The 26,901-nt window shown below is 40.7% G+C and overlaps 1 protein-coding gene across 4 annotated transcripts in view; it reads right to left on the reverse strand.

The window, feature by feature from the left end:
• Nucleotides 1-26,901, reverse strand: part of asap1b (ArfGAP with SH3 domain, ankyrin repeat and PH domain 1b) — a 79,500-nt gene that overhangs the window by 36,671 nt on the left and 15,928 nt on the right. For all 4 annotated transcript variants that reach the window (XM_062985968.1, XM_062985966.1, XM_062985967.1 and 1 more), the window contains exons 4-7: nucleotides 9,561-9,633; nucleotides 8,204-8,349; nucleotides 4,889-4,963; nucleotides 1,839-1,888 (exon numbers count right to left, since the gene is read on the reverse strand). In XM_062985968.1, the coding sequence (XP_062842038.1) occupies nucleotides 1,839-1,888; nucleotides 4,889-4,963; nucleotides 8,204-8,349; nucleotides 9,561-9,633 (344 nt within the window). The remainder of the gene's footprint in view (nucleotides 1-1,838; nucleotides 1,889-4,888; nucleotides 4,964-8,203; nucleotides 8,350-9,560; nucleotides 9,634-26,901) is intronic.

Raw genomic sequence — 26,901 nt, forward strand, 5'->3', positions numbered from 1 at the left:
CATGATATGGCAGCCCAAACCATCACTGATCCACCCCCATGCTTCACTCTGGGCATGCAACAGTCTGGGTGGTACGCTTCTTTGGGGCTTCTCCACACCGTAACTCTCCCGGATGTGGGGAAAACAGTAAAGGTGGACTCATCAGAGAACAATACATGTTTCACATTGTCCACAGCCCAAGATTTGCGCTCCTTGCACCATTGAAACCGACGTTTGGCATCGGCACGAGTGACCAAAGGTTTGGCTATAGCAGCCCGGCCGTGTATATTGACCCTGTGGAGCTCCCGACGGACAGTTCTGGTGGAAACAGGAGAGTTGAGGTGCACATTTAATTCTGCCGTGATTTGGGCAGCCGTGGTTTTATGTTTTTTGGATAAAATCCGGGTTAGCACCCGAACATCCCTTTCAGACAGCTTCCTCTTGCGTCCACAGTTAATCCTGTTGGATGTGGTTTGTCCTTCTTGGTGGTATGCTGACATTACCATGGATACCGTGGCTCTTGATACATCACAAAGACTTGCTGTCTTGGTCACAGATGCGCCAGCAAGACGTGCACCAACAATTTGTCCTCTTTTGAACTCTGGTATGTCACCCATAATGTTGTGTGCATTGCAATATTTTGAGCAAAACTGTGCTCTTACCCTGCTAATTGAACCTTCACACTCTGCTCTTACTGGTGCAATGTGCAATTAATGAAGATTGGCCACCAGACTGGTCCAATTTAGCCATGAAACCTCCCACACTAAAATGACAGGTGTTTCAGTTATTTTGTCCAACCCCTGTAACTGTGATATAACTATGATTTCATGTTGGTAATGGGTTTTGCTGAACCACTGAACATGGAAGGAGTGTCTATATACTTTTTACCATGTGGTGTGTTACCCTTGTACAAAAGTAACTGCATCTCTTTGTTAATTAACTCTAAATCTCACTTATCTTGCACCAAAATAATCAATCACATTTAACTTTACTATTACATTTTGTTAAAATCTAGTAAAAATGGGTTGAAAAAACATTAATACTCATTATGTTTAACAGCAGGAACCTTAGATTGGTGGGCAAGCCTGCTAAATTTTCTTTAATGGCTAAGCAACAGCTCATGCAGGACGTCAAATGAGCAAATGGGGTTTATGAAAGGGTAAGAAAGAGAAAACTGTTAACCAAGTATAAAATATCTGTGTACGTCTGACTTTGCAAAACAGCACCTATAGTGGATTCAGAAAGTATTCAAACCCTTAGACTTTTAGAACAGATGAATGATTTGTGGGTTTGATTTTTAGCGGATAAAAATGCCATTTTAACCCACTGATTTACACCTAATCACTTTGTTGACAAAAATATTCTGTCTTTATTTAGTAATTGGTAAAAGCCCCTTTGGGAGCAGTTACAGCTGCTGGTCGTTTTGGATCCATCTATGTAAGCATTGCACACCTGGATTCTAGATAGAAGGTCCACTCAAGCTCTTTATGTTTTATTTGACGCCAAGTGGACAGACTGAACCTGTTATAGTTGTGTATTTTGGGCTTAGTGTTTTTGGGTGTCCCCGGACATGCCCTGATTAATTGATATAACATGTTGTGTATGCTGGTGACAGAAGATAATTTATTATTTACAGCATTTATACTGTATAACATGGTGTTATTTCTACAGCATATTTATAAAAACAGTCAGCAAATCAGCGCTACATACTGGAACGACACTACAATCACAGTAATACTGTAGTAATACCTATATATTCAACTCTTCATATAAAAAATACCACAAACACATTTTTGACTGGTAAGTAATAAATAATGAATGTATACAACCAAACCAGCAGGATATGCATGTACACTTACAACTTAGTTTCATAGTCCTTCCATGCTTTATCAAATGGTTTCTTCAGATCCTGTAAAAACAGAAAAAACATATACAGTGTATCACAAAAGTGAGTACACCCCTCACATTTCTGCAAATATTTCATTATATCTTTTCATGGGACAACACTATAGACATGAAACTTGGATATAACTTAGAGTAGTCAGTGTACAGCTTGTATAGCAGTGTAGATTTACTGTCTTCTGAAAATAACTCAACACACAGCCATTAATGTCTAAATAGCTGGCAACATAAGTGAGTACACCCCACAGTGAACATGTCCAAATTGTGCCCAACTGTGTCGTTGTCCCTCCCTGGTGTCATGTGTCAAGGTCCCAGGTGTAAATGGGGAGCAGGGCTGTTAAATTTGGTGTTTTGGGTACAATTCTGTCATACTGGCCACTGGATATTCAACATGGCACCTCATGGCAAAGAACTCTCTGAGGATGTGAGAAATAGAATTGTTGCTCTCCACAAAGATGGCCTGGGCTTTAAGAAGATTGCTAACACCCTGAAACTGAGCTACAGCATGGTGGCCAAGGTCATACAGCGGTTTTCCAGGACAGGTTCCACTCGGAACAGGCTTCGCCAGGGTCGACCAAAGAAGTTGAGTCCACGTGTTCGGCGTCATATCCAGAGGTTGGCTTTAAAAAATAGACACATGAGTGCTGCCAGCATTGCTGCATAGGTTGAAGACGTGGGAGGTCAGCCTGTCAGTGCTCAGACCATACGCCGCACACTGCATCAACTCGGTCTGCATGGTCGTCATCCCAGAAGGAAGCTGACGCACAAGAAAGCCCGCAAACAGTTTGCTGAAGACAAGCAGTCCAAGAACATGGATTACTGGAATGCCCTGTGGTCTGACGAGACCAAGATAAACTTGTTTGGCTCAGATGGTGTCCAGCATGTGTGGCGGCGCCCTGGTGAGAAGTACCAAGACAACTGTATCTTGCCTACAGTCAAGCATGGTGGTGGTAGCATCATGGTCTTGGGCTGCATGAGTGTTGCTGGCACTGGGGAGCTGCAGTTCATTGAGGGAAACATGAATTCCAACATGTACTGTGACATTCTGAAACAGAGCATGATCCCCTCCCTTCGAAAACTGGGCCTCATGGCAGTTTTCCAACAGGATAACGACCCCAAACACAACCTCCAAGATGACAACTGCCTTGCTGAGGAAGCTGAAGGTAAAGGTGATGGACTAAACCCAATTGAGCACCTGTGGCACATCCTCAAGTGGAAGGTGGAGGAGTTCAAGGTGTCTAACATCCACCAGCTCCGTGATGTCATCATGGAGGAGTGGAAGAGGATTCCAGTAGCAACCTGTGCAGCTCTGGTGAATTCCATGCCCAGGAGGGTTAAGGCAGTGCTGGATAATAATGGTGGTCACACAAAATATTGACACTTTGGGCACAATTTGGACATGTTCACTGTGGGGTGTACTCACTTATGTTGCCAGCCATTTAGACATTAATGGCTGTGTGTTGAGTTATTTTCAGAAGACAGTAAATCTACACTGCTATACAAGTTGTACACTGACTACTCTAAGTTATATCCAAGTTTTATTTCTATAGTGTTGTCCCATGAAAAGATATAATAAAATATTTGCAGAAATGTGAGGGGTGTACTCACTTTTGTGATACACTGTAATTACAGCATCCAAGTTAAAATCTTTAATGCAAATGATCTGTCTTTGTGATTTTTGTGTATGTTCTGCTAGAAAACCATTATTGTCATTTAAGAGCATTTCTGCAGCACTCACAGAGACCCTAATATTTAAAACATTCCAAAATAAATGAAGTTGTAGTATTTGCAGTAGTGTATAGTTAAGGCCCTACCCAATTCACACCTGTGATAATTGCGTCACAGATCATGAAATGAGCCGTGTTCTGTGAAATATGCAATTGTGAAATTCAAAATGTAACGTTTGTGTTTAGCGGTTTAACATTTTTTATTCGTGTTGCGTATGAGGCACAATATAAGGGGGAATATAAGGCGATCATATGGCAATTAAGCTAGAGTAACAGACTTTTCTGTGGTGTAAGTGTGCAGACAGTGTTTTACGTATGTGTTCAAGTATTGAGCGCATTTTGTCCATTTGGGGATTCCATAATCAGTGGAAAAGTGTGCTTCTCTACATACGTGATCATCTCTGTGTAGTCTGTTCTACACCTCAAAAGAACAAGCCAGTATTATGTATTATTATTATTATTATTATTAAGTATTATGCTCTCTTTCTTCATAAACTCAGGCGCGCTCGGTTACACTAGCAAGACGTTGAGGTGTAAAGCAGCTAAAAACACTGCTCGTCCAATTCTGTGGATGCAGAGGGGGGAGAAGTTTCATCTTTCAGCTATTAAGATAACTGCTGTGTATTGTAGCTTCCATTTATTCTATCATTCAATATATGATTATACAGTATATTGATGACTGCCGTAAAATGAGGCACTTGAAGTCTGTGATTTTTGAAAAATGAGGTCCATGAAATTAAGCAAATTTCCCCATTAATTTAGTAGGGCCCTACTTATAGCCTATGGTTGGTCTTTGGGAATTGACACACATGATTTGCCCACCAAGAAAATGCAAAGATCAACAGATGGCGACTATGAACGTTTCCAAATCAGTGGTTGATGCAGATCCCGATGAAGTAGACTAAGGTGAGGAAGCTCCCACCACCAGAAGTTTACCAGAAGTAAATCCACTCCATCAACCAAAATCAAATTGTCCATAAACACGACCACAATACCTTTTGTTATCCTCGCTGAAAGCGAGAGAATAATATCATAACTCATGTCGAGGGTATCCCAGAATTTTTTTTTTAACACAGGGGGATCTAAGAGAAAAATTTTTTTGAGAACAGCTGCTCTAATGGTCATGGAGCTGATGCACATGTTCCCCTAGTTTTACCTCCAAAATGATCTTTTCCCCTTTTCCAACAGCTTCTCTACAATTATTCTCAATCTATCTGTCACTTCAGCTCTTCAGTAGCTGCTGACTGAGCATTATTTGTGTCAGTCTTTTAATATCTCACCCCCTTCATGCCTTTCAGGTCTCCTTTCAGCAGAGAGTCCAGTGTGAAGATCACATTATGACTCAGATTCTGGAGCTGCACAAAAACAAAAAATAGAGACAAAGAGTTCATTAATATTGAAAGCGATTACATAATCACGGAAGCGCCGCATTAGTGATGCCCTAAAGGAACTTCTACAGACGGGAACATGAGAACGGACAGATGCGGCCATTAGATAATCTGAGTCTATTCCTTTTCACGTTACTGTCAGCCACTGGGTGACACGTCTCAAATAGCAGTCCCACACGACCTGCTGTGAGGTTTAGAATTTCAGACAGGCTGAATGAGCGTGACTGCAGCACATCCGTAGTACCTGAACACCAACGGAAAAGTAAAGAACAGCAGGGGAAAGTCATCTCTTCCTGCAGTAGCAGACTGAATGGAAAGCTTGGAAAGCAATGTGCCCATAGTGCCAAGACTGGTGTTGACCTAGGTATATCTACACAATACGGCCAAAAGTATGTGGACACCCCTCTTAACTATATTTTTCATTGCATTTTACACCCTTTTTCTCCCAATTTAGTGTAGCCAATCCACTGCTGGGGACCCAGACGATGCCCAAGGAGGGTGTATATTTGCCTGAAACACACTCCCTCCAATGTGTGTGCAGTCCTACCAATCCATTCTTATGCACCCATACTTTGGTGCGTTTTGCACATGAGGTAGGTTTCACCTTCGGAGAGCCACGCCCTGATCTCTGCACTCCTCCACTTTCAGTACAGGCGCCCTGGGCAACCAAGGTCCTTACAAAACGTTGATAACCCCACCCCTTTGTCTGGTCTTTCCTACCCAGCAGACTGGAAGCCAATTTTGTCTGCTGAAGGTATTAGCCAATTAAGTCTGCTAGACAGCGCCCAGCCGACTGGTAGCAGAGCCGAGATTCGAACCTGGGAGCTCAGAATCTCGGCACTGGTGTGGTAGGGGATTATCCCGCTGTGCCACCTGGGTGCCTCAACACCCCTCATTTACTCATTCCTTCATTCATTGTTTTACCATTGCTTTATCTTATTCAGGGTCGTGGAGGGTACAATCCACTGAGCGAAAGGACAGGTCGCCAGTCCATCACAGGACAAATACACACACACACACACACACACATTCACATCTAGGGCAGTTTCAGTACCTCCAATTAACCTGACTGCATGTCTTTGGACTGTGGGAGGAAACCCACACATACATACACAAAAAAGATCCAGATGGCTTCACCTGGAAAATAAACCCAGGATCTATTTGCTGTGAGGTGACAGTGCTACCCACTGAGCCACCATGTTATCCTTACTGAGGTTTTTATTATATAAAACTATATTAATTATATAATATATATTAAGTAAACTGTATGCCCTGTTTGAACTGTTTGGACAAGACTCCTTATTAATACAGATAGTTTTAGAACTTAGGCGAACATAGCCAGGTGTCCACATATTTTTAGCCATGTAGTGTAGCAGAAACAAACATGGAGAATAAAATTGCTGAGTTTTGTCTCTTCTTTCAGGCAGAACAGTCGAAGCGGGTACATAAAAACAAACACTTTTACATCTGACAGCACTGCTAGGGTGCATATGCATGTGGAGAAGTAGTTGCTGCAGAGTCTCCTTCTCATTAAAATTATGACACTTCTTCTCAGTGCTACTGGCAGGAAGTGAGAGAGACTGCACACCCCCACACTCTACACACAAACACATAACAACACACATTTACACATTCCAGCTCTCGGTATGCATGAGGGTGCCAACGCCGACGCACAGCGACCCGTGTACATTAATTCCAGCACATGTTTAAAGCCCTCAGTCAGCAGATGATGAGGACCACTATGATAGCCATCGCACATCATTAAAAAACCCAAATCTGGCTAATTAGATCAGGAAAACAGCAAGAATACACATATAATTAAAATATAGCAATAAATAAATAAATAAAATACATCAAACACCACATTAATACTGTGTATTCAAGAACAAACTGCAAACAAAATGCTGAGCAATTATCCCCATCACGCACTACACCCTACGTGTGAGAAATCTTGATCAACTATTTAAATGATTATGCATCTGTGCACAAACTGGGTCTGTCTGAATACCTAGTGATCTCTACATAGACAACATTTTCAGACAAGTCATTCTACATGCGCTCCCAAGAAGAAGGCTGTCTAAATTCTTAGATGCCTTAAAATGCTGCCTACTAAGGTGCCTTATTTGAAAGCGATAATTTGACTGAATAATGAAGGAGATCCGATGCTTCCATAGAGGTGAAAGCAATCCCAGCATTCAATACGGCACACGTTTTCTCACAAAAAATGACAAATACGGTAAATATTAGTTCTTCTCAAATGTAAATAAATTCTCATTAAGGAGTACACAAGTAATTTAATTGCAATTTAATTCGGGCTTGCCAGTGACAATTTAACCGTCTTCCGTTGTGTTGCGTCAACTCATTGGTTTGAATGGCCTGAGGCTAACTGTGTAAGCTTAGTAAGATAAAAGTGCCTTATAAGTTCGATGTCTTATTACAATCCACTCTACAAGGCAGCTCACTAGGTTTTCAGACAGACCCATTGTCACAGTGAGATTTCGATTGTCAAGTGGCTGGATAGAAGTTTTGACATAAAAGACTTCCAGAAAGCGCGCAGGTGGCGCAGCGGGATAATCTGCTGACACACCAGGGGCAGGATCCTGAGCTCCCGGGATGGGCGCCCTCTAGCAGGCACAATTGGCATCCAGTCTGCCTGGTGGGAAAGACCGCACTGAGGGGTGGGGTTATCAGTGCTGTGTAAGGACCTTGGTTGCCCAGGGCGCCTGTACAGAAAGTGGAGGAGCGCAGACATCGGGACACGGCTCTTCATATGTGAAGCCGACCTCATGCATAAATCCTCTAAATTGTGGGAGTATTAGAACGGATTGGTGGACTCCCATCGGGCCCCCCAGCAGCAGATTGCCTACACTCAATTGGGAGAAAAAGGGGGTAAACTGCATAAAAAATACTTTTAGAAAATGTATTAATGCAAGTACTCTAACGTCCCAGTTTGCTCAAATTGGCTGAAACATATACAAAGACATGACCATGAGTGAAACTTGGATGTATCTAGTCTTATTAAATGCAATTATAAATAAAATTTTGTTACTACGGCGTAACATTTTTAAACGTGCGTTTACAGTTCATTTGAATACCTGAAACCTATGACAAGCTAAACAGAAATACTTTTTCATTGCACTGTATAATCAAACATCATTTTTCACCTGTCAACAGGTCTGTGAAGTGTACAAGGTTAAGTGCGCTCACCAGGTTTTTGAGCAAGGCCGAGAGCTCATTGGTTAGGGTGGAGAACTTAATAAAGGCCGTTCCCAGGTCGGAATTGTCTCGGCTGATGAAGTTACTGCCAAACTTGTCCAGTGCCTGAGCGTACATCTCCTCATTCTGAAGGTGATCTACACAGAAACAGATTTTAATCTGAAACAATCTAAAACAAACAGCAATTACTTCACCAGGTTAAATGGTACTGATGGTGCAATCAGTAAAATTTGATGAAAGTTTTTCAATTAAAAAGGCATAAAGAATGTTGTAAGAGTAAGAATATATTAAGTGCTAATCAGATTGTCCACTGAAGTCATTAGTGTGTGATCAGAAGAGGAAGTGAAAAGAGACCTAGCAGTCTAGCATTGAAAACACAATCAAAACTATTTCACAGAGGATGTAATACATGTGGTTCCTGAAGTCAGCAAAACAGTGCTGTAAAATTCAACGTTTCACTAGGTTTTTAATCTGTACTGGAACTAATTCATTATTCGGACACTAGCACAAGCTACTTCCTTTTTTTTTTTGGGGGGGTCAAAACCGGTTTGATCCACTTTTTTTCAAATTTTTTTTTTTTTTTTTTTGTCAAAACCGGTGTGATCCAGTTTGAACTGCTTTGATCCAGTTTTTTTTCCAATTTTTTTTTTTTGTCAAAACCGGTTTGAACCGGTTTGATCCAGTTTTTTTTTTCCAACATTTTTTTTTTTTTTGGTCAAAACCGGTTTGATCCACTTTTTTCCCCAATTTTTTTTTTTTTTGGTCAAAACCGGTTTGAACCAGTTTGATCCAGTTTGAACTGCTTTGATCCATTTTTTCCCCATTTTTTTTTTGGTCAAACCCGGTTTGAACCAGTTTGATCCAGTTTTTTTTTCCTTTATTTTTTTTTATTTTTTTTTTTATTTTTTTTTTTTTTTTTTTTGTCAAAACCGGTTTGAACCAGTTGGATCCAGTTTGAACTGGTTTGATCCATTTAAAAAAAAAAAAGAATTTCACATTTTTTTGGTCAAAAACAGTTTGAACTGCTTTGATCCAGTTTTTTTTTCACTTTTTTTTTTTGTCAAAACCGATTTGAACCATAAGTTTCATCTCGTTTTTTTCCAATTTTTTTTCTCAACGTTTTTTGGTCAAACTGCTTTGAATCGATCAGAACCGGTTTTTTGGGGGGGGAGTCAAAACCGGTTTGAGCCAGTTTGAACGCTTGTTTGTTCTTCACAGTAAGTTTACTTCACTTAATTTTGCTTCACACTAATTTGCTCTCACCATTATTCACAAGCTAATTTGTGGAGAGACTAATTAAACTTTGCTGTGTATAGTTGTGTTCATGTGTGTGTGTGTGTGTGTTTACCTTGGCCAGAGCTGTAGATCGCTTTGACTGACTTCTTAACTTTCTGCAGTGACGTCCTGTCCTGATCCAACGCCTGAGGACACAGAATAAAGAGTTGGAACAGTGGATTAGCGGAATCAGAGAGAGAGAGAGAGAGAGAGAGAGAGAGAGAGAGAGAGAGAGAGAGAGAGAATTCCCTTTAATCACTTCATTGTTAAAAGTATGTGCTTTTAAAACAAATCTAACACAAACAAATGAAAGAACAGCAAAGATATAAACTTGTTATTCATCAGCAAAGGTATCATTAAATTACTTTAACAGCAAGCTATTTCAGTCCTAATTAACCAAATGTACTGCAATCAAGCTAACAGTGTTTTGTTAATCAGGTCAGGATGTGGCTAATCAAGCTCTCCATTTTACAGATGTATAATGACTAAAAGCAACATTTATCTTTATTATAAAGTTATTTTATATGCTTCTTTTATCTTTGTGGTGGTGGTTTGACCTTTTATATTGTATTAATGCATATTAATCCAGAAGAAGAACATGTTGCCTTTAGATCCTTTAATAGACAAACAGAAATACAGCTACACTTACCGACAACTTTATTAGGAACTCGTGTCCTAAACATATATTCTTTGGCCATTTTATGTGCTACACCTACCATATAGATGCACCGTGTCAACCCCCTATAACCCTCCATCCATTAATTAAAAGTGACCCCCATAGGACCCCGACTGACCAGACACTATTTGGATTGTGGACCATTTGAAGCACTGCAATGACAATAACAGGGTAATGATATGGTGGGCGGTGATATACTAGCATTAGTGTAACAGGTGCAGTAGGGTTGGTGGTTTTAACTACTGTTTACCCTACTAACCCACACCCTACTGAACACTTTTAGGATGAACTGGGACATAGATCACATGTCAGGCCCTTTCATTCAGCATCGGTGCCGGACCTGACAAACGGTCTTTTATATGAATGGGCACAAATTCCCACAGACATTTAGTGGTAAGCCATACAAGAAGAATAAAAGCTGTTATTGCTGCAACTAGACAGCGGTCCAGTGTCTACATACTTATAGTCATATATTGTACCATGTTTACTCCTCTTGTGGGGAGGATTTAAGGTAAAGTAGACTAAGGTCAAAGGTTCATCCTGATGAAAACTGCCACAAAATTCTGCTGACAGTCTTCCTCCCACAGCAAAGCAGGCATTTCTTTTCAGAACAACAGAGCTGCCAGTTACACACCCACACACTGCCAGGCTTGCTATTTTTCAGCATTTTTTCAAAAGAAAAACTAATTCTCGAAACAGTTACAACAGCTTCTTGAAATGGCATTGCAACACTGACACAGAAATGGGAAGCACATCTTGGTTTGAGGTGTTTCCTAGCCAGAGCCGCGGTGGGTCCAGTGCCATCGGGAAACACCGGGGGCAAGTCGTGAACACACAGTGGAATAAAAATGCTGTATAGAAAGCTGTTGCTGGTTGTTAAAATGACACCTCCAGAACAGTGGTGGTGTAAATACAAAAGGGCAGGGGTGTCAAACTTATTTTCAACAAGGGCCACATAAGCATTATGGTCGCCTTGAAAGGGCCGGTTAATAAGCGTAAGACTGTATAAATGTAACAACTCCTTAACATTGTTAAATAACCTGAGACCCCATATCTCACACCATCCTCGTTCACCGATCATGTTCTGAAAATGTATTAATTTGGATTTTAACGTCATGTTTTACACACTTTGGTTACATTCATGACAGGACATGTAATCACTCGTTATGCAAGATTCATCAGTTCAAGTTTAATGTCAAACACAGTCATGGACAATTTTTTATCTCCAGTTCACCTCACTTGCACGTCTTTGGACTGTGGGCGGAAACCGGAGCTCCCAGAGGAAACCCACACAGACACAGAGAGAACATGCAAACTCCACACAGAAAGGACCTGGACTGCTCCACTTGGGAACTGAACCCAGGACCTTCTAGCTGTGAGGCGACAGTGCTACCCCACTGAGTAAAAATGCACACTCTGAAAAACACCTCAAACCTCAGGCGATTTCTACAGGCACAATAAAGCTAGCTTTCACTGCTGCATCATTTTTGGCTGTAGCGTTTGTAAACATTGCTGCCATTGCAGTCTGTCATCTAATTATTGGACAATTTGTGGGTTTTTTGGAGGCTAAATTTAGCACACTTAGCTCCGTGTTTGGTGTCAAAATGCCCACGTATGTTGTTCTCCTTTACCACCGACACTGCTTCAAAACACAAAAGACATACCAGTTTTACACCAATCTTACATTAAAAGGCCTTTCTTCTGCATCATTTATTCTCTTCTTGGACATTTTGGGATTATTTGTAGATTTGTCTTGATTTGTTGGAAAACCACCTTAGTTAAACGCTGATGTGGAAACCAGGCAATCTAATGCGGGATGGAGTCACTTCATGGGTCACAAAATCAACATTCACTGTGGGAGAATGTCATTCAAAGTACACTTTAAAGAAGCATAGACTTTTATTCTAAGACAATCATACACCTTTTAAGCTCTTGTGGGCCGGATTCGGCCAGCAGGCCTCGAGTTTGAAACATGTGCAATAGGGTAATGGACTGGGAGAAATGAAGAAACATGCAAAAAAAAAACGAGAAATGGTCACATATTTATGTACAGTAGTCACTGCTTATTCTCAGTCGAAGGTTAAACAAATGCTATAAAGTCAAAGAAAACCACAGACCAGCATCCTGTCTACAGAAACCAAGAGCTTCAGCATAAGCATGAATGATCAAGCCGAAGAACAAGACACAACATCAAATCAGTGTGTGTGTGTGTGTATACACATCCTATTTTAATCCCCAGGCTTTTAGACATGCTCTGTCTTTCATATACAGACAGAATCAAAACATGAGCAACATCACAGATGTATACCACATGTAGTCTCTCATACACTACAAATAAAATAGTGATCCAAATTTTTATTTATGCTGCTACATTTTGGCCAAACCCATTGCTACTGGGTATAAGTTACATGCTTAAAACTCTGTGGTAACAGATTGGTGAAGGACTTTTTTGTTTTGGCATGCCAGTGCGCAAGTGCACAAACCAAGGTCCAAAACAGAGTTTGAAGAGGAGACACTCCAGGGACCTGCACTGTTTTAGAAAGTCCTACTAGAACAGTAGAGTTTGGGAGAGGAATAGAATACTGTTTAGAACAGAATACTGAAAATAAAAGAATATATATCAGCCATAACATTAGAACCACCTCCTTGTTTCTACACTCACTGTCCATTTTATCAGCTCCACTTACCATATACTGTAGAAGCACTTTGTAGTTCTACAATTACTGACTGTAGTTCATCTGTTTCTCTTTATGCTTTGTTAGCCCCCTTTCACCACAGAGCAGGTATTATTTAGGTGGTGGATCATTCTCAGCACTGTAGTAACACTGACATGGTGGTGGTGTGTTAGTGTGTGTTGAGCTGGTTGAGTGGTTGAGTGGATCAGACACAGCAGCGCTGCTGGAGTTTTTAAACACCTCACTGTCACTGCTGGACTGAGAATAGTCCACCAACCAAAATCCAGCCAACAGCGCCCCATGGGCAGCGTCCTGTGACCACTAATGAAGGTCTAGACACTAACACACCACCACCATGTCATTGTCACTGCAGTGCTGAGAATGATCCATCACCTAAATAATAGAGTCCTGACCATAGAAGAACAGGGTGAAAGCAGGCTAAAAAAGTATGTAGAGAAACAGATGGACTACAGTCAGTAATTGTAGAACTACAAAGTGCTTCTATATGGTAAGTGGAGCTGATAAAATGGACAGCTTGAAGTCAAACATACTAACCTTTAGACATGAACTACTCATTTTTGGTCTGACCACAGCATCTCCTTTGATGTTCAGATTTAGACCTGTTCATGTATTCACTGTCTTGCCTTATAACCCACTTACAGCTCAGCTGCAGCTCATAGACAGAGGAGCTTCTATTCTTCTCAAGATTTATCTTTACTTGCAGTGCAAAATAATGATGTCTGAACAACGATACCCACCCTACAGTAAAATCTGGAAATAATCACCTACCTATAGTCCATAAAAGTACAGCTTAATATACAAGCAACATATCGCATGAACAATATCCAAGCATTACCATGTTTTAACTAAAGATTACCAGTCAAAAAGTCACATTTATTTGTATAGCGCTTTTTATTTTTGTATAGACACTGTCTCAAAGCAACTTTACAGCATCCAGGACCAACAGACCAAAGCCCCCACAACAAGATGTATGTCAAATAAACTAACAGACCAGAATGCGCTATGTTTTATGAGCCATAGTGGATGGACTCTCGATTGCTGCTTCCATCTCCAGTTTACCAATTTAGATGTGGCGTCTCCCTGCAACCACATCTAAGATGATCTACATTTTCTGCATTACATGTACGTTCTAAACAAACCCGTACACACATTCATTCAGATCTGCTTTACTGTATTGCACTCAGGAATTCCAAAGTTATTTTAGTCTTTATTAGGGTTGCCAACCGTCCCGTAAAATACGGAATCATTGCGTATTTGGAAACTAAACGTCGCGTTCCGTATTGAACTGATACGGGACGCGCTTGTTCCGTATTTTTATCAATGGGAAAGAAACGCTGCAGATAATTAGACTGTTCAATACTAGAGCTGGGCGGTTCCTGAATCACCCGGGTTAATGATTCGAATCTTTGTACTGAATCAGGAATCACGAGACCGAAATCTCAATTAACCCGGATCCTACGAGTCCTCTGACTGGCTGCTGCTAAGTATACAAGGCGAGTGAGCCGACTCACTGGAAACACCTCTGACTCAGATGATTTGGCTGAACCGACTTCACTCCAGTCCGTGAATCTACGTAAGTAATAAGTTAAATATTCCAATAAACAAGCGGTTAAACTCACTGTATTATCAGTAGTAGTGGAAGAGATTAGTAATGCAGCATATTTTCTTGTAAGCAAAAGAACAAAATATAGTTATATTATTATTAAAATGCAAATGCTTACAGGCTACTTTAGTACTGTACCACTTAAAAAAAAAAAGTGTCAACTTGTCACTGATAAGAGAAGTGTGAGGCACCAAGAGAATTAAGAGAGAAGGATTTATTTACTGAAGATGAGTGCATGGAAGACGTAATATTTGGATGCATTTTAATGCAATAAATCAGTCGCAATCAGAATGTCAGTACAAGTGACTCAACTGACTCAAGTGACCCAAGTAAACCGGATCACATTACTGAGTGACTCAGATTAACCCGAGTCCATAAAATGAACCGAATTTACCACCACTATAAATACTCCGCTGTTTGAGTAGCGCAGTGGGCAGCGCGCATCGCGCACGCTCTTCTGCCTTAGGTTCCGGCTTAGGGCGAAACTAAAGTAACACAAGCAGGGCCGGTGCAACCTTAACACTCAACCCCCCCCCCCCCCCCCCCCCAGCTCAGGTAAACACCTGGCATCTCACCCCCCCCCCCCATGCCTTCCGCCAACCCGCCAGCCCAGGGTGTTCCTTATTTCCAGTTCTGAAAGTTGGCAACCCTAGTCTTTATTTACTTAGGTCTGACATAGGAGGCAATCAAGAATCAAGTGCTTAAATATGCATTTAAAAATTACAAAAAGCCATAAAAGAACTGGCCAAACCATAAGTGCTTACAAGGTCTCTAGAAACTTCCTTTAGGATAATGAAAGGCCTTGTTCACAGTGGTGAGGAAGCTTACTTAGAGGCTTAACACTTCTATAATGAGTTTATACTCACTATATTCTTTCTATTCTGCAGGGTTAAAGGAATCAAATCCAGCTACAGATTCAACTAAAAACTTAATTTCAGTTGGGTATATGACAATTAACAGGCTGCCAATGTCTGCCAGTGTGTGGACCTAAAAAATCCTAACATCTTTTTTTATTTTATTAAACTATGAAAAATAGCCGCTCATGTGGCGCAGGTGTAAAAAGACACGCTGCAACCAGGGCTGGATTCTGAGTACCTCGTATCGAATCCAGCTCTGCCTCCCCGGTTCGAGGCTGAGTGGCTGTATGAGCAACGATTGGCTGGTTGCTCAGTTGGTGGGTGGGACAAAGAACCGGATGTGGGTCTCTCTCTGTCAATGTGATTACGACCTCTGCCGGCTGATTAGAGGCGCCTGCACAGAGATGAGGAAGAGTGCCCTTATGAAAAATGGATTTGCAAATACAGTGTATGCTGTAAAACTGTCAAATAAGCTAAATGTTAGGCCGCTCAGGTGGCGCAGCGGTAAAAAGACACGCGCTGCAACCAGAGCTGGATTTCGAAGGAGCGTCGTTTCGAATCCAGCTCTGCCTTCACGGTCGAGGCTGGGCGGCTATGGACAACGATTGGTTTGTTGTCCGGGTGGGGGGCGGGACTTGAGACCGTAGGGGATGCTCTCTCAGGAACGGGGCGGTTGCGCCCTCTGCTGGCTGGTTGGTGGCGCCTGTATGGAGACGGGAGGGGGTGTGGCGGAGTGTGTGATCCTCCGTGCACAGTACTCTGGCCACGCTACACTCGTCAAGTGTGGGTGATAAGACGGTCGATTGGCTGTGCACGTTTCGGAGGAGGCGTGGAACGGCCTCGTCAGCCCCCAATCAGGAGCAGGAATCCGCACAAATGAGAGGATGATAGACGGGACAAAATTGGACGTGCTAAATTTATATTAAAAAAAAAATAATAATAAAAAAATTTATAAATAAATAAAAAAAAAGCTAAATGTTATTTCTACCCTTGGTGCTATCTTGCTACATACAAAATTCATTAATATTGCCAATGTCGAGCCATTAAAAGTAAAGTGCATGATTACATGGGCATCAGTGGTTGTGCCATGATTAAGCTGTTACAAGGTGGCGTGGCAACCCTTTCATGGAGCAGGCCCAAGATGTGCACCCATGCTGGGCACGAGCTGTGCCAGTTGGTGGGGTGAGGTGCAGCTTGTGCATTACCATACCTGTCTCATTCTGGGTTTCCTTTCTTGACTCGGGTGTCCCAGGCGCTTTGAGTAGCTTGCCATATTGTGACAAGCAGTTTTTACGTCTGCACTGTCCCTTTTCTATCCCTGTTTACCTGTCTGATGTTTCCCCCCCCCCAATTTTCCTCCTAATCTAGTCGTATCCAACTACCTGATTGCATTTCGCTTTCTCTCCACTGATGTTGACCTCCACTCCTGACTGAGGAGAGCCATGACTAACACACGCCCCCGCCAATCAATCAGCCAGCAGGGGTCGTAATTGCATCAGTTATGAGGAATCCCCTCTGGCACCCTCCTTGAACAACGAGCCAATCATTGTCCGTGTAGGTGCCCAGCCTGCCGGTGGCAGAGCTGAGATTCGAACCGGCAAGTTAGAGATGTCAGCTCTGGTGTGCTGGTGTGTTTTTACCTCTGCACCATCTGAGCGCCCTGTTTTGTTTTTTTCATTTGTTACTTCGGTTCTGTTATTTTGGCCACCTCTTATTTTTCCCGTTATTATGTTTGTGGCTTAGACACAGTATTGTTCTACCCCGGTTAAGCATCTTGCATACGGGGTTAATGTCAATTCTTGCAGGTGCAGGGCTACACATGGCGCCTCCGGCAAAGCGTTACCCATCCTGTAACAGGTCCTTGTCTTGTTAGGGCCCTTAGAATTGTTCTAGCTTTCCTCAGCCATTAAGGCACTTCGGAACACATGGGTTACAGGCCTTGACCAACAGTGAAGGTAAATAACACATGTAATTTTTGGTACATGCCTATTGGTGCTTCAGAAGACCGCAAGATAACGACATTGTTAATAATGCAGCCATTCAGAACTGCCCCCGTGGCCAAAACTGCAGTCCTGTTATGTAAGACACTCAAAATAGCTGCCTGCCGCCTCGTCACTGAGGAGCGTGTATGCGTCTGTACAAAAAGAAACACGGTTTGAAAAATCAGAGCGTAAAATACATCAAGACTAAGAGAGAAAAAGCAAGAGAAAAGAGTAACTTGCATACACTATCTGCCCAAAAGTATATCAATACCTGACCATGACCTTGTTGAACTGACAATTTCAAAATCCCTTTCTTCGCAGCTATAACAGCATCCACTCTTTTGGGGAAGGCTTTCCACAGAGTATTTATTTATTTATTTATTTAAGTGTCTGTGTGAATTTTTTAATAAAATAAAAACACTTGTTATTTTATATACAGAATTTATTTTGTAGACCTGGTAGCAAAGGCTAAACACCTGAATCCCTCAATAACTAGCAGGGGCTGTCCACGTACTTTTGGCCATATGGAGTAGATACAAAAGAGAGAGAGAGTGTGTAGACAGGATGTGAGAAGACATATCCAGAGCAAAACAAAAAAATCATGGACAGTTGACTATATAAGCAAAACATCAGTGAGTCACACAAGACAAGGCTGCACAATCACAATTTTAGTTTGGGCATTTTTGTATAAAAATCATGTTACAATTATGTCAATATTCCAAGCCAGCAGTGCGCAGTTTATCCATAAATTACCATCCAAATTACCAAGTAACCTTTTTAAATTTTAGAGTAAATTCTGCTTTTCAATGATTCATTTCATTTTCATTTATTACTACTTCTAATCATGGTCGCAATGGGTCCGGTTTCTATGGAAACACTAGCTTCAAGGCCAGATTACACCAGAGACAGGTTGCCAATCCATCGTGGAGCTTTGGCTATCCTGCAAGGCTTTGGCCATTCCACATTCAGACACAGACAATTGCCCATGCCAATGCCCACCGTCTGATTCATGTCATGGTGACGGTAACACTGGCAAAGGTAAATTGCAGTAGCCGCTGGGATTAAGGGTTCTAATTGGCTGGTCGAGCATGTTCATACAGTGATGATTTTAATCATTTCAATAATTTCACTCAAGATAAATAAAGTAATTAATAAAATAAATAAATAAATATAAAATAAAATAAGTACATAAAAACAAAGTAATTTCCCTCTGGATAAATAAAGTATCTATTCATCACATCTATCATATCTATCTATCTATCTATCTATCTATCTATCATATCTATCATATCTATCTTATCTATCTATCTATCTATCTATCTATCTAATCATCTATCTATCATATCTATCTATCTATCATATCTATCTATCTATCTATCTATCTATCTATCTATCTATCTATCTATCTATCTATCTATCTATCTATCTATCTATCTATCTAATCATCTATCTATCATATCTATCTATCTATCTATCTATCTATCTATCTATCTATCTATCTATCTATCTATCTATCTATCATATCTATCATATCTATCTATCTATCTATCTATCTATCTATCTATCTATCTATCTAATCATCTATCTATCATATCTATCTATCTATCTATCTATCTATCTATCATATCTATCATATCTATCTATCTATCTATCTATCTATCTATCTATCTAATCATCTATCTATCATATCTATCTATCTATCATATCTATCTATCTATCTATCTATCTATCTATCTATCTATCTATCATATCTATCTATCTATCTATCTATCTATCTATCTATCTATCTATCTATCTAATCATCTATCTATCATATCTATCTATCTATCTATCTATCTATCTATCTATCTATCTATCTATCTATCTATCTATCTATCTATCTATCTATGATTGGCTGTGGGTGGGGTGCATTACTGCATTTTGCAATTGTCAGTACACACTTAGTGTTGCATCATGAAAGTCATCCAGCAAAAAAAAAAAAATGAGGCAAATCTGGTCTGCGCACCAAATCCACTGTGGTGACGCCTAAATACTGCAGCAGACGAAGGTAATTTACACATAAAGAGGCAGATGATCCTGACGCTCAATTGTGGTTCTGCAAACTAAGCATGCCACAGATTGGGAAGGAATTCCAGTGACTTGTTGGGTAGATTTATTGGACCCATCGTTTATTGCCCAATTTAGTTTACAGCCCATTTAATGGTGCTTTGGCACACATAAAAAATTACAGCATATAATCACTGTCTGTAAAATCTTTTTTAGGGTTTTATTTTGTGTCCAACAGAGACATCCATGAATAAAATAACAGGGACCCATCACTCATATTCAGAGTGAATGCATGGTGAGGCAGCTTTAGGCGGGAAGTGGTTTTAGACATGGCCAGTCACATGCTAGGGTACTTTTGCATGTATAGTTCTAAAAATATGAGATCCAATTAACCATAATAGTGTGGAATCCCAGAGAGACAGTACAACCATGTTTGGTTCTGTAAAGCCATATTCAGATTGGACTGGCTCATCAGGGGGACGTTTGTGGTTTTACGAGTCTCCTTAATGATAAAGCGTATGTGTTTAGATCGTAATAAAATAATTATGGGAGGAGTGAGAGTAGTGAGGAGCAGGTTCCAAAAAAATTTACCACTGTAGTGGAGAAAAGATACTGCCATTGGACTATGACATGAATCTGGGCTTTGCGAATCACATGAATAGGGGAAAGGAGGGGTGCAAAGTGACATCACAGGAACTGGTAAGCTATCTACAGTTTGGAAAAGGGCCTTTCCTGATACAGCATGACAACTCCTAGTGCACAAAGCAAACAAAAACAAAAGGACTGTTAAGATTTAAGTGGAACAGCCTGACCCCAACGAACATCTCTGAGATGAACCGGAATGCAGACGATGAGTCTGGCCTTATCATTTTTCTATCAGTGCCTGACCTCACTACTGTCTTGTGGCTGAATGAAAGCCAATCCAAGTAGTTATGCGCGCGCGCACACACACACACACACACACACACACACAGGTTCCTGAGTTTTTGGTTGCCAGGGTGATGAAGGAGACCATCTGGGAGGTGGCTGGGACAGAGAGAGTGAGTCACAACTCCCACCACACACACACACACACACACACACACACACACACACACACACACACACACACACTTCAGCTAAAACATACTAAGCTATTAGACGAGCAAAATGATGTAACAATTTGGACAATCCCCATTTACTAGTCATATTGTGCCACCTTTCCAACAAGTCAGATGATTAGATTCTTTGCCCCGCAACAGCTGCTGCAGTCGACTGTAAATGTGGTTATTCTGATATGAAAACTCATCTAAAAAATAGGAGCAACAACAATTCAGCAGCAAAGCCAGCCACACAAACTCACAGAACCAGACCAGAACTAGACCCCCCATAGCTGTAACACATAGTCTTATACAGTCTTGGTATTGTCTAAGTGGAAATTATATAAGCGTGTCGACAGTGATCAACTGTGATCATTTTTAGTATTATATGCAAAAGTTTAGACACCTTTATTATTTCACATTATAAAGATAAAAAAAAAAACACTATGGCTAAAAGTATGTGGACGCTCACGTTGGGTGTTTAAGCCACACCCATTGTTTTGTTTTAATGCCGAACCCCGCTCTGACTGAGGAGAACGAAGCTAACCCACGCCCCCTCCGACACGTGGCCAACAGCCGTATGCATTTTGTCACCTACACCACAAGAGATCAGCTGCGTATCAGCTCTGTGTACGGAGAGACACACCCTGATCAACGCACTCCTTCCCCGTCTCGGTGCAGGCGCCATCAATGAACCAGCAGAGGTCGTAGTTGCATCAGTTATGACAGAGTCCCTATGATACCCCACCCCTATATGAACAACAGGTCAATCATTGTTCATGTGGCTGCTCAGCAAAGCCGTCAGGCAGAGCTGAGACTCGATACGATGTATTCGAGATCCCAGCTCTGGTGTGCTAGCATGTGTTTTTACCGCTGCGCCACCTGAGCGCCAGCCACACCCATTGTTAACTGGTCATTAATTTATTCATTGTCTGTTTTACCACCACTTTATCCTATTCAGGATAAATCCATACAGGTCACCAGTCCATCACAGGAGGCATCCAATGTTTGCAAAGCTTTCATAGTTTACATCCATATCTCTATGCGGGCTTGGGCATGGACATGGGCACTTTATATCTTTATCACCTCGCTTGCATGTTTTTGGACTGTGGGAGGAAATCCACGCAGACACGGGGAGAACATGCAAACTCCTCACAGAAAGGACCCAGAGCACTCCATCTGGGTATCAAACCCAGGACCTTCTTGCTGTGAGGCGACAGTGCTACCCACCGAGCTACAGTGCCGTCCGCAAGGGGTTAGTTAGTGACCTGTAGTGTTAATGAGTGTGTATATTTAATCTGTCCTCTTTTTTCCCTGAGTGTGTTTTGTCTGTTGCTCTGTGTAAGGCAGGGGATAAAGAAGCAAAAAGCCTGGAAAACCCAGATGCTAAAAAGCCACAGTTTTATTTTTTGCTTTGGTTAAGACCTTTCTTTTTTTGTGTCTGCTGTGAACCGCTAGTGGCAGGTTTTTTTTGTTAATAAAAAGCTGCCAGGAAAGGAAAACTGGTACTTAGGTCTCCTGAGTTTTCCTTTCTGCTTCAAGTGAACCAAGTGAACTTAACTGTTTTTGTTAATTATAGTGGCAAGGACATGAAAGGACAAGACAGACATAAGTCAAACAAAGTATAATGGGACAGGACATATAAGACGTGGAGACGAATACAAAAGAAAAGAAATCTGACTAAAATCTATACAGGTGCACTGATCAGCCAAAACATTAGGACCACCAAACAGGGCACCCTCCAGTGGTAAGGCTGTTCGGGCATCATATTTCACTCTTTACCCTTTATCCTGGGAAGTGTTGCAGTGTGTCAGGCGTTCATGGAATCACTGGGTACAATGCAGTAACATTGCATCATGGGTCTCGGCATAGCTCAGACTGTATGTAGACATCTAATTGGCTGATGGTACCACTGGGGATTGAAACCCTGGATCCCTGTGGTAGTGGGCTAGCGTACTTGAAACAATTGACATGCAAATATGGATAAGATTTTAAATTATATAAAAATTGTTTGTGAACGTACATACATTTCATCTCTATCTCTATCAACCCGAAGCAAGTATAAAGATATTTTTGTTTGCCACCCACATCCTACATGTGATCAGCTCTGGGTGTTTGAGTCACGCTGCAGAACTGCTACAGGCAATTATGATTCAGTGGAGCATTTAGATCAGATTTACAAGCAGGACAGGATCTCAAAGTCAGACAGGATGCAAAGGTGGCCAAATGAGCCCCAGTTTGAGAATCTCTGTCCTAAATATTTTACAATGTGGAGTAAATTAATCAACATAGCCTGCTATTAAGAGACTAAGAGCCGATCAGCCATAACATTAAAACCACCTCCTGGTTTCTACACTCACTGTCAATTTTATCAGCTCCACTTACCATATAGAAGAACTTTGTAGTTCTACAATTACTGACTGTAGTCCATCTATTTCTCTACATACTTTTTTAGCTTTCACCCTGTTCTTCAATGGTCAGGACCCCCACAATGCGATACGATTCACAATACTGGGTTCACGATACGATTTTTTCCCTATTTTTTTTAAACAAATTGAAATTGAGGACAAATTATGACAAAGTTTATTTTTATTATTTCACTTTCAAATGTTTTTTATAAAATACTGTATTTGTGCTTATCTTTTATTTATCTGAATAATAAATGCCCTTTTATTTCTGAGGTAGGTACAAACTATGCCAAATAATGCTTTGGTGCAATTATGTAAAAAAACTGAAATGAAAATTTACAACAAATCCAACATTATATAAATAAATAAATAATACAAATAAAGAAAGTATCCTCACATAAATAAATCTGGCTAAAAAATCCCCTACCTGGCAACTTTGTGAAGTGCCGTCAACCAGGCAAGGTGAATAGCACCTCTGCTGTTTAAAGTGAATATCGATTCATCTTAAATGAATAACCGATTTGAATCGTGGCACATGTGCACCGATTTTTAACTGTCTTGTGGTGCATCGTTACATCACTAGTATTTATTATATACCCAACCAATTCTGTGGACGCGGGGGGCTCAAAACACAGACAAGAATCTTCGTATTTGAGAAAGATTGGTACCGTCGCTGAATGTTCTAGGTTTACATTCAACCATTAAGGTAGGCTGTGCTGTGTACTGTAGCTTCCATTTTTTCTAGCATTCCATTCATGAATGTAATTTAATGACTGCCGTGAATTGTGGCACTTGTGGTTGGTGAAATCTGTGATTTTTGAAAAATGAGTAGGACCCTATTGATGAGACATGATTAATAAAGCCCTGACCAAAACCCCATTAAACAATTCTGGGATTAATTAGAACAACAACTGAGAGCCAGGTGTTGTCATCCCAATCAGTACAAAGACTTACAAAGGCTCATTTAACTAAATGGGCAAAAATTTCCACAACATTTTGTGGAAAGCCTTCCCAGAGGAGCGGAGACTATTATAGTCACAAAGATGAGGCAAATTCCATCATGGTCAGGTGTCCACATACTTTTGGCTGTTTCCTTTATGTTTTGTTTTGTTTGTTTATTTTGTGTTTTGACTTATTCTAAAATACCAGTGTACAACAGGAGAAAGGAAAGGCCGGAAGGAGCAGATTACTCAAGAAACACTTTACCGTAAGCAAGCAACGTCACATCCTGGGCAACCTCATAAATCTGTTTTGTGGGCTAATTTAAGCTAGGCACTATCTTAAGTTCTAACCACCCATTGTTACCACCACAGCATTCAAAGCAAAAACAGCTTACCGACACAAAGTCTAAAATTGGAACCAGGATCCAGTTTATATAAACCACAGCAGCAGGGATACAACCCTGTTTTTAAAATCGCTCAATATCACTGCCTCATTTAAAATGTATCATTTTTTAACCAGCCATGCAACCAAAATCCTTTTAAACAAAGTCTAAGTTTATCCTTAGATTTTATGTTTGGGATCGCTTAATCAAAAATCTGCCAATCAAGTAAATTACCTGTAAAAACCAAAAAACAATATTGGTTGATTGTAATTACCAGTGAATATAAGAAGTAGTAATTGGTCGTGTCTGGGAGACTGAGAGAGAGCTTGTTGTGTTGTGTTGTGTTGTATCGCCATTATAAGCTCTGTATTTAGAGCCACCTCTATGGCGTGCCATTTGTATGTTTTTTCAGAACACTTTAACTACACAAAAGATGTTTAAAGAGGTTGAGATTACAAGAGATGTTTGAGTTTTATGCTTTTCAGAAATTTAAAACTCTTTGAAGGAGCCGTTTTTCTAAAAATTTCTTTTAAATCTGATCCAATTAGGTATAGATTTCTGTCCTGGGTAAAAAACTCGCATTCACATCGAATATGTTTAATTGTTAAAGTAATTGAGCAATGAGAGCACTTTGGGGTCCGTTCTCCTTTTGAGAGAGCTTGTAGTCTGGATTTAGTGCCATCTGATTTCCACCTTTTTGGACCACTCAAAGAAGCTTTAAAGGGAAGAAGATTTTCATGTGATGATAATGTGAAAGCAGCGGTGCATCAGTGGCTGTCGCTCCAAATGTCACAATTCTTCACCTTTGTGACTCTAACGGTCCTAAACGCAAATCTTATGACGATCTTTAGTGTTATGCTTATTTTGAGCCTTTCTGTGTAGAAAAATGTGTGTGTGTGTGAGAGAGAGAGTTCTTTTAAAACAATCTTGTTGACATATGCTGCATTAATATAGCCCAGGTTCTCACACCTTGAGGTTGGACCCCTTTTTGGGTCAACTGGGATGATCACAGTATATTTTTACTGAATATTAAATTGTAGACAAAAATTACTATTTAGATGGCAGCATAAAAACAACAATTGTTTTTGGGGGGTGTGTGGGGGGGGGGGGGGGGGGGGGGGGCTGTTGACTAATTTTTTGTAGGTTTTCCATCAGCCATCTTTACATTTTCTTACAGTTATGTTGACAGGTGTGAATATTAAGTGTGTTGACATGCACCAAAAAGCAGTTTTGCAAACATTGAACATTTTTACTGTCCAAGTGACTGGCTAAACATTTCTGAACATTCAACTAACTTGCAATGCACAATTTGTTTGTTTGTTTTTGTTATGCCATGTTTTCATATCTATGACACTCACGGCAGGAATCTGTGTTTAATGCTGGTTTTATTTGTTTTGTATTATATTTATACAGTATATATATGTTTTCAGCAATGCACATTTTGAACAAGGCAAAGAACTTGGTGCACAGTAAAGCATTTCCCCCATGAAATCTGTTATTTCCTCGTAAAGTGACACCTCGTGGGTGTTGCCTTATTTATATTGTGGCCACTTACTAAGTTAGTTTCTTCAGAACTGAGTAACATGACAAGAGTAAACATTTTGTTTAACACACATTTCCTAAATGTTAGCAAGTTTGATCACACATTGTAGCCTATAAAAAATTAAACTGTGTAATCATTTTGATTTTATATGTATGCAGACGCCCGACTGGCTGTTAGCACCGCTGGGGGTTGTAACCCTGTATCCCAGCAGTAGTGGGATAAATTATCGCTGTGCTACCTGAGCACATCGGTGTGTGGTAATTATTAATGGTATAGTTGTAATAATAATTTTTTAGCCTAACAGATAAACAGCGAGTTAATGTGCCCAAAAAGTAGGACACCTGACCATGAGCTTATTGGATATCCACACACCCTTTTGCTGCTATAACAGCCTCTTCTCATCTTGGAAGGTGTGTGCACATGTAGCTAAATAAATCTTTGTAAGGTTAAAGTAAAAACATCACAGAACAAAATTAAATGCTTCCAACTTTGTGGCAACAATTCAGAGAAGGTTTTTTTTGTTCCAACTTGACTGTAGCCTTGTACATTAAGCAAGTAAAAAGATGAGTTTGGTGTACAAACACTCAAGTGGCCTGCACAGGGAATTGACCTCAACCCTACCGAACACGTCTGGGATGTATTAGAAAGTATTGTGATCCAGGCCTTCTTGTTCAGCATTTTGTACCGAGTTGGTGCAAATGCTCACAGACATACTACAAAATCTTGTGGAAAGCCGGAGGAGCGGAAACTTGTTTTGTTCTAGCCACATGTTGGGAAGGGGGCAAATCCATATTAATGCAGAGGGTTTTGGACTGCGATGTCCGACAAGCTCCTGATCTACACACTTTTTGCCATATAGTGTGTAAACAGCTGTATCAACACACCCATTCTTGCACTATGGTTGTAAATATGATATTAGTTGTGATGAGTGAATGGTTCAGCTGTTCGAGGGCTTTTATCATTCGACAGGTCTTAAAAAGGTATTTCACATCCCATGGTTCTGAAGCACAGCTGGAAAGCATCGACGTACTGATGATCGGCTATCTGATATCCTGCAGTTCAACAGGTACAATGTCTCTAACTCGGTTACTTTAATGTGTTCCAGTGAGAAAACAGCTGTCAAACTAAGCATTATGTTTAGATACGAGGTGTAGGCCTCAGACAGAGACAGAGAGGCTGAAACCTCTCTCAACACCTTTA

This window comes from Trichomycterus rosablanca, chromosome 23, assembly GCF_030014385.1.
Source record: "Trichomycterus rosablanca isolate fTriRos1 chromosome 23, fTriRos1.hap1, whole genome shotgun sequence".
NCBI classification, from domain to species: domain Eukaryota; kingdom Metazoa; phylum Chordata; class Actinopteri; order Siluriformes; family Trichomycteridae; genus Trichomycterus; species Trichomycterus rosablanca.